The 12,351-nt window shown below is 33.6% G+C and overlaps 1 protein-coding gene and 1 long non-coding RNA gene across 3 annotated transcripts in view; one reads left to right on the plus strand and one right to left on the minus strand.

Annotated features, from left to right (window-relative positions):
- Positions 1-3,853: 3,853 nt before the first annotated feature.
- LOC114931438 (uncharacterized) lies at positions 3,854-6,846 on the minus strand. Its single transcript, XR_003819672.2, has 3 exons — positions 6,565-6,846; positions 5,748-5,876; positions 3,854-4,984 (listed from the first exon to the last, which is right to left on the minus strand). It is a non-coding gene; the product is annotated as an uncharacterized LOC114931438 (long non-coding RNA).
- Positions 5,958-12,351, plus strand: part of LOC114931437 (EGFR adapter protein) — a 60,906-nt gene continuing 54,512 nt past the window's right edge. Inside the window, exons 1-2 of one of the 2 annotated variants that reach the window (XM_029303466.2) lie at positions 5,958-6,358; positions 6,601-6,696. Coding sequence is in view for 1 of the 2 variants with exons in the window: in XM_029303464.2 (XP_029159297.2) it covers positions 6,311-6,358 (48 nt within the window). In the remaining variant the exon portion in view is untranslated. The remainder of the gene's footprint in view (positions 6,359-6,600; positions 6,697-12,351) is intronic. The other variant, XM_029303464.2, reaches the window with a different exon arrangement.

Below are 12,351 nucleotides of genomic sequence, written 5' to 3' on the forward strand. Positions count from 1 at the left end.
AAAAATGCATATTCTAAGATTAATAATATATTCTGAAAAAAATAATTAATGTATATATGTAGGAAGGATAAGAAATAAGAACGTAAGCAAGGAATTTGAATTTTATCGTAATTGTTTGATTTTATGCATTTTTATAATAATTTTAGTCAATGGTATATATCTAAAATAATATCTTGCTTGTGCATAATATGTATTTAAGTCATTATATTAAATCATATAAATTCTATAAAGACATAAGAAAAATTGATTTTTGAATTAGCTTGTCCTAGTATCAATATCATAAAATTCTACATTATCTGCAAGAGATGCTATCAACAAATGCTATTGCATTTGTTCACAGAAATAGTATTGCATTTATTCGCAAAAATTTGTGATAGAGGTTGATACATGTTTAGATACAGAAAAATGTGATTTATTGGGCTTTGTAACAATATGTTTTATACCTACTGCAAGTTAAGTTAGTTGAACCTGACTAACCGATGAAGTAATTTCTACTTTCAACCTTGAATGTCAGATGTCACAAGTTGTTTTCTTATGACTTTAAATGTTTAAAGAGTTACAATATATTATATTTTTACACTTAAATATATTACACAATAAAAATATGACTATATATAGAAGTTAAAAAAAGAATATATTTAAAAAAAGTAGCATTGAAGACGTCGATAGTGGAAAATAATTTCTATCAATAATTAAATTTTAAGATCAAAGATATATATATATATATATATATATATATTTATCAGGATATAAGTCTAATCGCATATATGAATTATTTATTTTCTTATGTTGATTTAAATAATATTTTTTTCGCAATTATCTTAAATTTATTCCAACCGGTTTCATTGAACATTTCTCCTCAAATATTAGTCATACATTTCGCGTCTCAAGGCTTTCTGTATCAATTGCTCATAATCTATCGCCTACACGTTCTTTTCAAACATTAATTGCCAGCTAGTAGACCTTGACATCGCTTATACGGTGGACAGTGCGTAAAAAATTCTTTAAATAAAATTGGAACAACATATCAATGATTCTGAAAGAACATGTCATCGCGTAGAATGATATAAAGGCACGTTTGAAGTTTCTTATGTAGTCTATATGTTTATGTATCAATTTATTAATTTATGAATCGCAAATATTGTTTTCTCACAGTTTAGAAGTTGGAAATATCTATTTGTAGAAAAGAGAATTGTAAATTCGATATTGTTGCTCTAATTTATTTCTTTGCTCCATTCGTATTTTGCTTCGTTTGCTTCTACGGTCTGATTCTCTTGCAATTAATGAATATATTATCTATTCTAGCATAAAGTTTAATTGTCTCTCTCAAACTTCATTTTCTAGAAATTATGTCACTTTTTATCATGTCAAAATACTATTAATCATTCGCCTGCACTGTTTAATATTCAATATACTAAAGAAGCGCGACAATGTACAAATCGTAACAAAAAGAAAACGTGCTTTAATGCACGCATCAATTTTTCCCGTCTTTCTCCTTTTCTCTTTGCTGTTATCTTATATATTCTCTCATCCTCGTATGTTATTACAGCTGTACTCTTTTAAGTGACAGAAGATAAATTATTAATCTCGTACCGCGTCTCTTTGCAACTCGATGAACTGCTTTCTTCATTTTTCGTTTGCGACAAGAACTAACAGAATAAAAAAAAGTCATGATTTAGTGATTGCCATTTCGCGAAGATTATGTTAACATTTTTTTTCATTCATTTCACAAAGAATACATATAATACAGACTTATTTTTTACAATTAATTCATAAAAAATACACTTAATATTTTTCCAAGAATAATCGTTAGTTCAATGTTGCTTTCGCATTTGACAAAACTGTAAAATTATTGGTTTACAATCGGTTAGCTGGCAAATATGCGTCGGATATGTATATATTATCAGCCAAACAGGATGCGGTTTCCATCATAATCAGAGTTGACCGTCATACGATCTCATCAAATATTACCTTCATATCGTAGCTCGAGTCCAGTTTCTCGATCGTCCACTCATGATGAAGTATGCAACTCTCTTTTCTCGCTGAAAGAGTATTTCCAGTATATCAGAAGAAATGTCAAATTAAAATAAAAAAAAATAAAAGAGAGGGGGAAGAGAGAGACGATGTCCTTTATTTCGCTGCATAAGCGTGCCTTGGTTCAGGCATTAACCCCTTTCCCACCATCTCTCTCCTTTCTCTTTTCCTCGCACGTCTCGTGCATCGCAAGCTATAGTCATCGGATTCTCTTTTAGGCACCGTGCTAAGACTGCCAGATGAAAGTATATAACCGGTTCGCAGCTGCAGCCAGACCGGAGACTGGTCAATGTGCAACCACATACATCCCATGGCACACACCATGGCGCCAGGTACGGATTCGTTACTCGTGATTGTAAGACAGGACACGTACAATCACCTTCTTCCGATATATATCTCGATTTCCTTAATCTCTTCCTTTAATAGGAGAGAGACTACGAGGAACAAAAATAAAATCTATTTCCTAGAGTCAAGAATGATTCAGTCAAAGTATTACATATGAACCTCGAAATGTACATAACAGGTGGCAAGTGTATACTTCTACCAGAAACTCTTCAGAGGATTCATCCCAATGATTTTATCACTTCATAGCGGAGAGATTTTATTAACAAATCCCTTTAACTCTCTTTCATTGCTACTAAACGTAGTTTCGAATGTCTCGTGTTACGATATTGCCCTATTTCACGGAAATATTTATAATCATGGGTGATGTGAATCAAAGGCTGAATAACTGATTGTGTCTTTAGAAACAAAACGCGCATTACAATGTATTTTTTTAATCTCTTATGTTACGCTTCTTACATAGGAATATGAGACATATAAATAAAGCATTTAGTGTGTGAAGTTTATTCGAATTGCACGGAATTTACTTTTTAACTGAATCGTTCAAAAAATGAACGAATAAGTTGAAAAATGAAGAAAATTCGCAAATCATGCATGAGAGAATACAAACTATCACTGTCATGAAAAAAAAATGCTATGCAAAACAATCATTGCATAGTGTGTCCAGCAGTTGATTAAAAAAGAGTCACAGTATGTTGATTTCAGTCAATCAGTTTTTTAGTATATAAAAAAGAAAATTAACAATTATCTCTATTATATCTTAAATTTTAATATTATATATCTTGATAATTTATGCATAGAATTAATACTTTGTGATTTTTTTCAAGCAAAAATTGATTAAATATTATTAGATATAACTCTATTTTTGCTAATTTTGAGATACTTTGTAAATTATATTTAAATTATATTAATATGACAGTCACAGTGAATAAGCGCAAAATAATAAACGATATCAAAATTAACAAGAAGATACAAAAGTAATTATATATAGCATCGCTCAGTTTAATGATCACCATAAACATGAAGCGCGTTTGATCTTCCGTGACGGAATAAGGCGCGTCCTCTGACAGGATGTTGTATCAAAGGCTGCATTTCAAAATTCCCTGCCAGCACTGGAAATCTGTAATATATGTAACGTAAATTTTCAGTACTGGCAGTGAAGTTCAAAGCGTAACACAAATTGAAATAGAACAATAATATAACGATCCATTAAAGTGAGCGCGCAGATCAATCGCAATCATCGAATATTTATGATAAAATTTGATCATTTATTAAAATCAAACAATTTTTAAGCCATGTAATGTATTTGAATAACAATTTTCAATTAAGTAAAATTAATTTCTGCGATAATTGAGTAATTACGAAAAATAATATTAAATAATTCATTAATTAAATTTTTGATAAATATGGCAATGAATAGCTTCATCCATAGCAATATTAATTGATCAATGAACAAGATAATTACAGCGTAATAGAGAAGAAAAAATGACAATTGAAAATTTTTAACTCGCTATCAAAAGTATATTATTGCATTCGATGCATACACTAGAATTTGGATAAAACGACAGCACATGAGAGAAAAAAGGAAAGAAAGAGAGAACGAAGGTGCCTAGAGCAGTCGGAAGATGCGAAGAGGTAATGTCGCCCAGGTGCTCGACCTGCCAAACTCGCCTCCACCCCCTCCTTTCTTCACTCTTTCTCTCTCTCTCTCTCTCTCTCTCTCCCTCTTACGATTATTTTCTCTCTTTCTCTTTTTTTCTCTTCGATGATCGATTTTCGATTCTCTTCCTTCGGCTTCACTCGTCACATCGAGTTTCTCTTTTTTTGACGTCGCGAGGATCCTTCCTAGGATCCTCTACGTCCTTTCCTCTTATCCGTGCGCCATTGGCCATTAGCGAGCGCGCCGTGCGTTCGCCGTATGATCGGGCCTCGGCACAGTAAAGGGACCTCTTACCGGGTCCTTCGGGCCAGTCGCGCGTTCACCGGTGCTTCGGCTTCCTCGCGTTCCAAACGATGACCGTCTCCGTTGCGCGGACCATATGATTTGATCGAGTAACGCATATTTCTACGGTGACTGTCTGTCAGTGAATGCATCACGTAGTGATAGAGAATACAATGCGCGATTGAAAATCTGGTGGTTGTCGTTGCACTAGTCGCTACGCTTTAATAATAGTTCCAATTAATTAATTACCGTTGACGGTGTACACCGTTACACGATCGCACAAATGAAATTCATGCGTTTCCATCGGACAAACGACTCGTCAATTCAATCGCGCTGAGAGAGATGACATTTCAGATGCATGTGCTACGGTTGATTTATCGATAGTTGGCCCAGAAATATGACGCGATTGTTGTAGATTGAATCGTGATTTTGAAAGGATTGATCTCTCGACCTTGAAATATTGGATCGTCCAATGAATGATAGTGTCCATCGCACGTTTTTTCTTTTTTCCTAAAAATTGTCGCGCGCAATTCCGTATATTGAGTGAATTTTTTAATATTACTCGTTTTTACAATTGAGTTGAAAAATGTTCGTGACATGTGTGATAGCGTACGAGGACGTAGCACTCAAATAAAATGGTAGTTGCAACAGTTTTCTCGTGAAACTCTGAAACAGAAAATCGAAGTAACTTTACTCAAGCAATAACTGAAAGCTCTAGTTTAAAATTTATGCACGTTTGTAACAGCAACATTATATTTCAAGCAAATCTTCGTAAATATTTAATTTGTTCGCTTTTCGGAAATTGAAAAAAATATATCACAGAGAAAGATGTGCATTTTACGAGCTTGTTTTATGTACTATGCTATTTTTTTCTATATTCATATAGTCGTACTGTAAATGTTCAGCTGCAACTGATGCAAATTTCAACAATTCGAGCAGTTATTTTTCAAAATATGTCATTTATTGAAATTGATTGTGTTTGATATTTAATTGATAACTGTGCTTTTCTTACTATACAATATATAAGATTAGTTTGTAATACTGAAGCAAAAATATAAAATTAATCTTTATTTTTATCCATCTTCTTTGTAACAGTAAGCATTCTCTTATTTAATTGCACAATATATTCTCATAAAAGAACATTAATATAACGTTATCAAGTAACATTATGTGAAAATTTTATATGTATCATTATTATTCTCTTTTTTCAATTTTTTTTAGTTATAAAAACTGCAAAGTTTTAAATAAAAATATTAAGGAACAATTCAGTTAAATAATGCTAAAACTTGTGCTTTGTTTCTTTTCGCATTTTTTTAGTTGAGTTTCAATTTAAAATAAATGATAAATTATTATTGATTGTCACTTATTTAATTTAAATATGTTTTTGTGCGCATAACAAATTTATTCTTTAGTTTCTTCACATACTTACGTTCGAATTGGTTGACGAGGTAAAGGAGTTGCAGTTGCAAATGTCATTCCGACTATCATTAACGTCTAAAGGTCGACCGGTCTTTTTTCTCCAGTTGACGAGAAATACCTTATTTTAATCGTGAAAAATCTGAAAAATATAGCTTTATATTAAAATATATATCGGTTTAATTCTACAATAATCAAATTGAATTATAATTAATATACCCGTTTTAAAGCGCTAAAAATTTCTTGTTGATGTTATCGACGTTCGAATTTTTTTTCTCGATGGATTGTGAAGCTAGGCGCTTAAACTTGAAAAGGATTATATTGGAAATTTTTTCTGGATGCATCGCGCGCGTTCGTGATTTTTTTTTGAAAAGTGACGGTAGAAATAACGCGATAGTGAAACTTTTCGTATCGCACGGTGTAAAATAAAAAGTGCAGTGAAAATGCATCACAGTGATGTGTAAACTAAAAAAAAAACAGCTCCTTTTGTATATTTCCGCTTCAAGTTTTATCTTGAATGTATTTAATGTATTCTTAAGAAAATATAATCGGTGCCGATCAGATGGGAAGTGATGTATGCTTATTATGGCAGAAACGTTCTCGAAGAGATTCATCGCAGCTAAGGTGAATTTTATCATGATTCATTAATCGTAGTTAAGGTACTTATAAGATAAATCACGATTGCGATTGCGCGAAAACGGAAGGATGATTGTAATAAATTTTTTAATAACACAAAAATCAATGAAAAAATTGTCGGAAAAAGTGCCCGTGTATCCGTCTATTAATTTGTATCATTTCTACGACAATTGTGTAACAAAGCGAGTGATTACCGAGAAATGATGGGAAAGTATTACACTTCCATGTAGGCTACGAGATGTAAACGTGGCATTGACGTACAAGAGGCTTTTAGCTGACTACAGTTATTCGTCCGAGGCCTTTTAAGCGCAAGTCACACAAACGGGGTATGTAATTTTCATGTACGACTCTCTTCCTCTTCTGCTTCCTTTTCCGATAGACGGCTGGACGCAACGTTCGTGATACGCACGCGGTCGCATTTTGCACGGAATCTCGCGCAGTGTGCATCGTCGTATGCATCCGTTCTGTCTCGTCTCGTCTCGTTTCGTTTCGTTTCGTTTCGTGCGAACGTGAAGATGCGAGAATGCGCATACATTATAGGGAATCTTTCTTTGCGCTTCCTTTCCGCATTCGCACCCTAAGGAAGCGAATGGATATAAATCTCTATATTTCACCTCGTTTCTTTATTCGCGAACTGGCTAAGTTTAAAATAGTCTCAAACTTGAGCAATCAATAAGCTGAGAAGAACGATTCCAATATTTACACTTTGAGAGTTTTTATATTTTCAGGAAAAAAGAATTGTGCTGATCTCGAAATAAATTGATACTTTGATTTTGAAAATATTAACATTGTATGACATATTTGTATAGAAGATATTTTATCAATTTAAATGTCCAATTTTTAAATGTCATACAGTAATATATAATATATTATATACTATTGCAATATATATATAACGTCGTTTATTAATTTAAGATACTTCAATTTTATGGATTTGAAATTTTGCTTGATTGACATTTGCATAGGAGAGAGTAAATAATAGAGTGTTACATCAATATACATGTACATCTCTATATCAAATTTTATCACGATTGATGTTTCATCATATGTTATTTCTCTTTGAAACATTCTGATTTTTCTTTTATATTACTCAACGTGTGTGTCGATTCTGTTGAAACACAAAATATGAAAAATTCATTTCAGTTAGGATATGAATAAAATAAAAATGTTTTCATTTTAAATTATTTTGCTTCATTAACGATATCGATATATTCTATCGGAAACGCTCCACTTTTTTCATTCGATAAACTTCCAAAGATGAATTCACATTTAAATTTATTAAAATTGCAATAATCATGATTATATTATAGATTTCGTTTTAAATTCGGAAATACGCGCGATTTTGTTCCTGTCTTTTTAAACACACACCGATAGGACATTGTACTCGTACAATGCCAGCGTAATTTAAAACTCCTCGACGCGCATAGTCGATAGTAAAAGCCGGATTGCGACAGAGATTCATCCACTCAAATAACAAATATTCGGTTCTTTCTGTCCCGCGTTTACTATTGTTAAAAATCTAGATTATTTTACCACAATCTGCTCTTGATTTTTATTTTCATTTTACCTTAGTCCAAAGAGATCAATTGGTCTAGCAATCGCTTTTTGTAAGATTATATAATTTTGTTTTCTATTTTTTCGTTACACGATATAAAACTTTAATTGTCGCAGTTTGATTGACACAGTTCTAACTTTACTGAAAGAAAAGTAATTTTAGAACGGTGTTATCTTTAAGGTGGGGAAATAATCGATAAGTTTCACAGAAAACGAATGCGCGAGTTGAAAATGACGAGTTATTCCGAGGTACTGTCTAATTTAAGAATTTCAGAACGTCCTTTCCGAAACGAGCGATTTAATGATCGAAATTGAGTATTTCTGCAATCGGACATCTCTCATCATCGATTTCCAATCATCGTCCTCATGAGCGATGACTCGATTCGCGATGGCACACTCGGAATCATTTAAATGCTGCGCACGTTTTACGCAACGTCCTTTCTATCCTGCGTCGGTATTCTCCGTCACGACTCCAGGAACGGAGTGTACGAAAATGTCAACAGTTACAACGTGACCACGCTTGGTAAGCGCGACGAACTATGCAGACTTGCGCGCGGATGCAATTTCGCTCGCGATAACGTAACGAATGCGGCATTATCGCCGCAGAAACTGACACCTCGTCTTGGCCTTTTCCGGCCATCCGAGATAAGCCGGAAATCTCTAATAAGAGCTACAAAGCTTTTGTTCAAAGACGCGTAACGCAAGCGATTTATATTGTTATATTAGAGGAGGCTAAACGCGCCTACTGTCGCTCCTATAATTATAAATAATCAACGGAATTTTATTAGAAAGCATTAATTAAACTATTAAGAGATATTTGCCTTGAAAGGTATATAGTAATGGTAATAATTTCATCAACCATGTCTGGCTATAAGTAATATTTATTAAACTTTACGACGTTTCGGCCATGGGTTTCAGCCCTTATCAAGTGCTATAAACAATTAATGTATAATTAAATTGATAATATTACAAAATAATACGTAGGTTGGTATATTAATAGTTAAGCACCTAATTCGTATTATTTTGTAATATTATCAATTTAATTATATATTAATTGTTTATAGCACTTGATAAGGGTCGAAACCCATGGCCGAAACGTCGTAAAGTTTAATAAATATTACTTATAGCCAGATATGGTTGATGAAATTATTACCATTTTTAATTATCAACTGGTGACTTCTTAGTTTTATATATATATTTGTATATAGTAATATATATATATATATATATATATATATATATATGCACATATGTATATATTGACATAGAATTCCTTCTCTCTCGAAATTGCATATAGACCTGCATTTCCGATGGCGTGAAAGTACTCGAAACGCACGAGAGCGACAGTGAACAGTGACACGATATGTGCCTGATATATTTTGCCTCTGGCACGCGATGGTTAATCGATTCTCGTTTCGAGTTCCCAGCATAATTTCGCAAAATTCAACGATCGGCGAAAGTGATCTCTCGACCATATGCGATATGCACCTCTCGCGAGAGAGATATCCCTTCCGCGATATAAACGGATTTACTGTTAAACGGCAATCATCCGTTCGCAGTAAACACGCGTAGAAAATATTACGGCAGCTGTGTAGTTGAATGATATCCTCATATAGGATCCATTAAAACATCCGTCAATACGATGTGCCGTTATTTTATAATAATTTGGTAAAGTTGTGATAACCGATTTAATATTTCCAATCAATGTTATAGATTTTGATAGTAATACAAATATTTGACATACAAACAAATGTTAAAAAATTGCAAATACACATAATTAAAGTAATACGTACATATAAATATGTATTAATAATATCCAGTTATTAAAATGCAAAAATACTACCGTACAAGTGAGAAAGTTTGCCGCGCGTAAAATGTGTATTTAAATTTATTTATGAAACGTGTTGCAACAGGTGAGATTTTTATTGTTATGATAAAATTTGCTCGGTAAAAGAAGAACAGATTATGTCGGTTTCCGCGCAACCGCGGTTTGGTTCTCCAACAAAAGTGGAACAAGTGTTCTCGGCCCGGCATTCTGACGAAATTAGGTACTCCATGGTGCTATAGTGACGAAAATTTCGTCAACGAGCTCGTTAGCCTCTCGTATATGCCGCAATTTCCACCAGGGCACGATGAGAGCGCGGAAAGAGTTACGATTATTTTCGTCTGACTTTCTACCAGTTATCGGGCTTCTACAAAACGGCAAACACTTAACCAAATGTGTCGTTAAAACGGCGAATAAGTAGGAATTATTAAAACACAAGAATTCGAGTGAGGTAAACTATAAATGAGAAAATCAAATCATAGAAAAAAAGTGATAATTTATGTTAAAGAAATTTAAAAAATCCTTTAATATCTCTTTTAATCTACATCTTCTTTATTTATCGTGCATGCGCAGTCATTATCATAATTAATTGAATTACGAAAAGCATATGCACACATAATATCGAAATATATGAAATAATCTCGCTTTACATATTAAATCAGAAAATGGATAACAGCGTCATTGCATCATCTATGGCTTGTACTTACACGCATGTGGAGAAGAGCCTCGTAGCTCAAGCGGGATATAAACGATCGAATAAAATAAGCAGTGTATTTCGCCACCGTGAAATATATCGTGGATTTATGGTGCCGTAATAATCGTAACGATCCCTCACATTGGCAGCAGCACCATGCGGCAGCGGAGAGCGTCGTGGAGAAACGGGGCTTTTACATTCTTCGATTGTCGTGATCGTTCAATCGATTCGTTTTAACGCTCGTTTTAATGCCCGCAAGATATTAGCACGACCGATTGCTCGCGCTAGTGGAAATGCGGTAATTGCAATAATAATAGCACTGCTGTTTGCGCGGAATCGACTTTTATCACAAAACTAGGCTATAATGAAAGAAATTATATGCATGTGCAGGACGTACGTTTTATTAAATACATGGAAAAAATTTAATTAGTTTGAAAATATAAGAAAAAAATGTGTCTGGAGTGAAAGAGAGAGAAAGATTTATAAAATACTTATTTTTCGCACGAGAGGTAAATTTAATATTTCCAGCAAGTACGTAGGTACAGAATAATTAAAGTGATTGTTTTTATTTTATTAAAAATGTTTTATCGGAAAAAGATATTTTTTCATCTCGAATATATTGAAATTATTTTGCATCTCTGCTTTTCAATATTGACCTATGAATAGTTAGGGAAAAAAGATAATATCACGTTCTCAGTATTCATAACAATAACAGCTTATTCCATCCCGATATTTTTATAAAACATCCATTCCCTGTGGAATTCTCTCGGTGGATATTCCAGTCGCTCCTCTACAGTGGCATAATAATTCAGGAAAATCCCAGCAATTCCGGGAGAAGATCCTCCCAGAGACAAGTTCGATGAAACACAACAATGAGAATCATCCGGGGGGATTAAAACCAGGATTATATTGCGATACGGATCTACCGATCACAAAATGCTGTCAGCTAGGAAACATTCGCAAACGCAAGAATCGTCAGAGAATCGTAAATCATGTGCATTAATGCATTATATTTTCCACCAGAATTTAATTCGTAATTTTCTTTCCATTAAACTTGCCGCTGTTACGTGATGGATTTGTCTCTTTAATAATTTTATTTGAAATTGTACCTCTTTCTTATTAGTTGCACATAATTGGTGATTCGATATTCTTTCTACGGTTTATGGGAAAGAAAAGTGTGCGTTCGCCTTTTATATAGCACATAATTGCGTTAGCTACTGTTATTTATTACGTCCCTAGAATCCACCCTTAGGTTTTTATTTATTGTCGTTGTTTGGAAAGGGTGTATTTTTATCGATCATATAATCGTTGTACGACACATTTGACCAGGCAAGATATATACGCTCCCGTAATGGATATAGTTCTTAATTTCGAAAAGTTTTTTTTTTTTTTTCAAAAGTATTAAAGAGATTGTTACAAAATATGAACAACCGTACTGTTTAATATACATCTATAATATTGTTGTTGCATGCTTACAGAATATTTCAATTTAGAGAAACGTAGTCGACGGAAATTTTTGAGGAGAAATCTTAGCAACCTTTCTTTGAATCGAGAGAAAAGTGGTTGTCTATCGATCAAGAGTAGAAACGAAATTTCGAAAATTTCGTTTCGAGACGCGCGAGGGTAGAAATGATCGCCAGCCAAATTTATTGGAAGGAAATAGAGGGTCTACGATGAAGGAGGGCATACGTTCCGGTGCGCGAACATCCTGGAAACGGAAAAAGGAAATTAAATTCTTGTCGTAGGTTAGGCCGATGTCTGCCTTTATTGTTTTCCAATGTCGTGTGCGTGACGTTATAGTTTTCGTGCTATGTGACTTTGCTGTCTGGCAGCTTTTCCTTTAACCGAGCTGGCGACCCTTCAAACCACAGTTACGTCGACAAGCCGATAATTATTTCTCGGCAAAAA

This window comes from Nylanderia fulva, unplaced genomic scaffold (assembly GCF_048542155.1).
Source record: "Nylanderia fulva isolate GAGA-0341 unplaced genomic scaffold, ASM4854215v1 Scaffold27, whole genome shotgun sequence".
Lineage (NCBI taxonomy): Eukaryota > Metazoa > Arthropoda > Insecta > Hymenoptera > Formicidae > Nylanderia > Nylanderia fulva.